The 4,011-nt window shown below is 49.8% G+C and overlaps 1 protein-coding gene across 1 annotated transcript in view; it reads left to right on the top strand.

Moving 5' to 3' along the window:
• The window catches only part of KDM5B (lysine (K)-specific demethylase 5B), a gene marked incomplete at its 5' end in the record, with an annotated part of 24,634 nt that extends 23,481 nt beyond the window's left edge, over window positions 1–1,153 (top strand). The window contains one exon of the mRNA XM_009869827.1: window positions 526–1,153. Coding sequence (XP_009868129.1) covers window positions 526–663 — 138 coding nt within the window. The remainder of the gene's footprint in view (window positions 1–525) is intronic.
• Between the last annotated feature and the right edge of the window lie 2,858 nt (window positions 1,154–4,011).

Below are 4,011 nucleotides of genomic sequence, written 5' to 3'. Positions count from 1 at the left end.
GGTTGCCCCCGGGGGGGCTGCAGCAGAGTCACCATCCACAGTCTTGCTGTGGGTGGGAAAGCACCGGGCGGGCTGGGGCGGCGTGCTGCTCTCTTGGCTTCGGAGGAGCTGGACTGTGGGTCCAGAGACCTTTGGGACATGGGTTAGTGCTCAGGGAGGTGCTGGCTTGGCCGTTGGACTTGGTGATCTCGGAGATCTTGAGATCTTTTCCAACCATAAAGAGTCCCCATCCCTGGAGGTGTTTAAAGGTCGGTCAGAGGTGGGGCTGGGGAGATGGGTTAGGGGTGAGCTTTGTAGAGCAGGGTTAATGGTGGGACTCGATGATCCCGGGGGCTTTTCCAACCCGAATGACTCTCTGATTCTGCGATTCCAGCAGCCGGTGCGGTTGAATATCCGGCATCGCCGGTGGTCGAGGGGTACGTTTTGGGCTCATTTAAATCGATTAAGAGCCCCAAAATGAGTCGTGGCGGGGGGGTGTGATCGCCTGGTCCTTCTCTGAACACCAGTCTGTCTGTCGTTCCTCAGGTGGACTGGGTCCAGTGCGACGGCAGCTGCAACCAGTGGTTCCACCAGGTGTGCGTGGGCATCTCTCCAGAGATGGCGGAGAAGGAGGACTACATCTGCCTCAGCTGCTCCGGGAAGGACTCGCAATACCGGAAGTAAAACTGTTCAGGACTCGAGGAAAGGAGGTTGTCAGAGTTTTCCAATAAAGCCGCAGAGGCTGGTTTAAGAACCAGGTTGCAATTGGTGCTACTTCTATCCTTATGGGATCATTTTCCAGAACTCAATTTTTGACACTTTTATATTTTCCCTTGATCTGTTTGTGGTTGTTGAGGTTTGAGATGCTGACTGTTGAGCAGGGGTTTCCACCGATTCGGAAGGCATTTGAAACATGCACCTTTTATTGTACAGCATAAAGTACCTCTCTGGGATTTACCGGTGTATTTAATTCAGCTTGATTTAGGTGCAAAAAAAAAAAAAAAAAGAAAAAAAAAAAGAAAACCAAAACCTGCACCATGAATTTTCCAATAAATCCTCTTTCGAGGAAATCCCCATTTACTCTGTTAACTCTTTGGAGCCTTTAGGTTTTTTTCCACTTTGTTTTTCGTAGGCTAGGTTTATTTATCTGAGCAATAACTTCTATGTCTGGTTTCAGTGACTGGAATGACAATTCTGAACAGCGTGTTGCTTCTAGCATTGGTTGATGTACAGAAAGCAAATGGTAGACCCTAGTGTCACTGATGGCCCCGTGATGTAGAAGACAGGAAAAAAAAAAAGGTCTGTAAAGTAATTGCCACAGCTGTATTTTGGCTTTCTCCTTTTTTGGGTAGCTTGTATCAAATGTTGCAGTTTATATTGTGGAATAAACCCCTGGTTATGTTATAAAATTAAATGTTGGTGTTTTTAGAGAGCTTGAAATGCAGTTTCATTTCCCTCTGGATCCATAATGATTGCATCGATGGGTTCTCCAAGGGAAATCTGTGTTCAGCAAAAGAACGGCAAAAGCCACGATACTTTCTTACCTTACTTGTGTGTTTGGGTTTGGAAGGAGAAGGCGTATGAAAACGTTATTCACACAAAAAAGAGAAAAAAAAAATCCCAACTTTTCAGGTCTTTAGCAAAGCTTTTCCAAAAGGGAAGTTATTTGCAGGGCGAGGGGAATAAAGGGTTCAAAGGACAGTTTGTGATGTGGGGGGACAGGAGCGGGGAGCTCGCGGCGAGACGAAGCCGTGGGGCAGCTCCTTCTGCCAGCCCTGTCCCGCCGCCGCTCCTCCCAGCTCCTCCGCCTGCATTTAGGCTGAAATCCTGAGGGGTAAGGAAGTTTCTAGTCGGGCTGTGATTCTGGCCAAGACTCTTTAGGGACGTTAGCCCGGGGGCAGAGCGCGTCAGGGCACGGCCCTGCTGCCTCCGTGGGGAGCAGAGCTCCGAGGAGGAGACGGGGTTGGTCCAAGCCTGCCGGGCACGGCGTGGGGCAGCACCCGAAATCCTCCGGAGAGTGCTCGCTGATGCGGAAGAGAGCTTTTGCTCCTTTGGAGGTGGGCTGGTGACAGTGAGGTGGCTCCAGGGCCTGCCGGACCTTCTGGAGCCCTGCAGGATGGGAGGTTTAGGAGATCTCCTTACGCCATCCTCTTACCCCCGGGAACACAGTGTTGGTGCTCCCTCTGCTCATCACCGACAGAAGTTGGCTGGTAAATGTTTCCCTGCTGGTTTTAGATTTTCTCCCTGGGCAGAAGCACCCAGAGCAAAGCCTCCGAGCCGTACGTGGCTGATGAGGACATGGTGGATCTCTGTGGAGTCACAACTGTGCAGGGATCTGTTTTCCCAGGGATCTGGGGTTTATTTGAACACTTGCACACATTTGTAGTCTCATGTTGATTTTTAGCTGTTGGAGAATCTTGAGCCTGGCACAGCTGAGTCGTCTGAAAGCGCTGGTGGGAGAGAAGACAACGTGAGCACACGCACCTTTGTTAAATATGAAGATGCTTCCACAGTACGGCTTTTTTATTTACTGCAATTGCCAGAAGGATGGTTTGTGATTTGTATTTGTTGTTGTTGTTGTAGGAAGAAGTCTTTGTGCAAGGCTGAGATAACAGTCCAAGCTGTGGAAAAAAACCAGATCTGTAATAACTCCCTGTTAGAGGGGGCAGATGAAAAAACTTGAACTAGAAAGAGCCTGCGCAGGGTTTTGGTGTAGCTGAAAACATGACAAAAGTTTCTTCCACAGCATCCCTCTCATTGTTTTTCCGTTTGGCCGTTTACCAAAAAGTGCCAAAGGAAATACGATGCCATTAAGTTTTGCGTGATGATTCAGTACAGGACCGAGGGAAAGTTGTCGTTTTCGACTGGAGGCCAGAGGAGACATTTGTGATCCTGACGGCAAAGTTCCTCGTCAGCATTAACGAATGCAGTAGGGTTGGAGCATGGTGGGCCTGGAAACTACCGCATCTTTGCTTGAAAATTGTCAAGAAATGGAATAGCTGTTCCCTGGGTGACGAGTACGAGGTGTCTGCTTCAGGATTTGCCTTTTTGTCTCCTGCTGGGGCTGGGGCCTCTGCATGCGGGGCCATGGCTGTCGGATTTCATCCCCGTGCGGATACTTCAAACTGGATTTGGGTCGGGCTTGACTTTGTCAAACAAAAGGTTTGTTGTTTGCTTCAGGGTGAGCTCTTCTGAGGGCATCCCTGCTCGTCAGGGAAGATGATGAGGGCAGAACACGCTCAGCAGCAGGGTCCCTTTCGCCCTGCTTCTTGCCCCTGCTCGATTTCCAGAGACCAAACCAAAACAAGCAGAAAAGGTCCGTCCCACCCCTTTCTGCTGGTTTTTTTTAGTTTTTAATTTTTTTTAGAATGAGGCAGCCAAGTGCATCAAACTCCTGGATTGCTCAGATCCTAATTCTTTATTTGACGAGTTTATGACCTTTACATTAGTTTAATCATAAAATAAGATAAAAATCAAATGAGTTACCCTACCTGTGGATTTGAGGCTGAAAACCCTGATTTTCTTTAATGCCTGCCTGCACCATCCGCCAAGTCGTTGGGATCGTGTCTGTTGTGCCACCTTTAATCTGCTTGATGGGCACTTTCTTGTGCAGCGTGGAGGAGCATCAGAACAGCCTGAACCGTGCCCAGCTGTACCCATCCTTGTCACGTACGGCACCAGTGAGATGCTGACCTGAAGGAGCGGCGAGGGTTTGGTTCCACCTGTTCCTGTTCGCAGACTGCAGCCCATCGGGGCACATTTCCAGGACCAAGGTGTAAAGTTCCTCAGGTTGGAGCTGGCCTTGAGAGAGCAGCTGTTTGCGGGGCAGCCTCTTGGCCCTGCCTCCCAGTTTGGGAAGCGAACGTAGGATTCAAAGGTTTCGTGACTCCAACGCAGTTTGGGGATACCTTGAATCACGTTGCTGAGAGCTGTGGAACCCGAGGCAGAAGGTGGGTGGTGGCTTCGGAGGAAGATGGGAACCAACGGTCACTGCGCTCTGAGCCAGAGTGCAGGCTGGGCATCCGCATGGAT

The sequence above is a fragment of the Apaloderma vittatum genome, unplaced genomic scaffold (assembly GCF_000703405.1).
Source record: "Apaloderma vittatum isolate BGI_N311 unplaced genomic scaffold, ASM70340v1 scaffold38905, whole genome shotgun sequence".
NCBI lineage: Eukaryota > Metazoa > Chordata > Aves > Trogoniformes > Trogonidae > Apaloderma > Apaloderma vittatum.
This window is presented reverse-complemented; position numbering and strand designations above follow the sequence as displayed.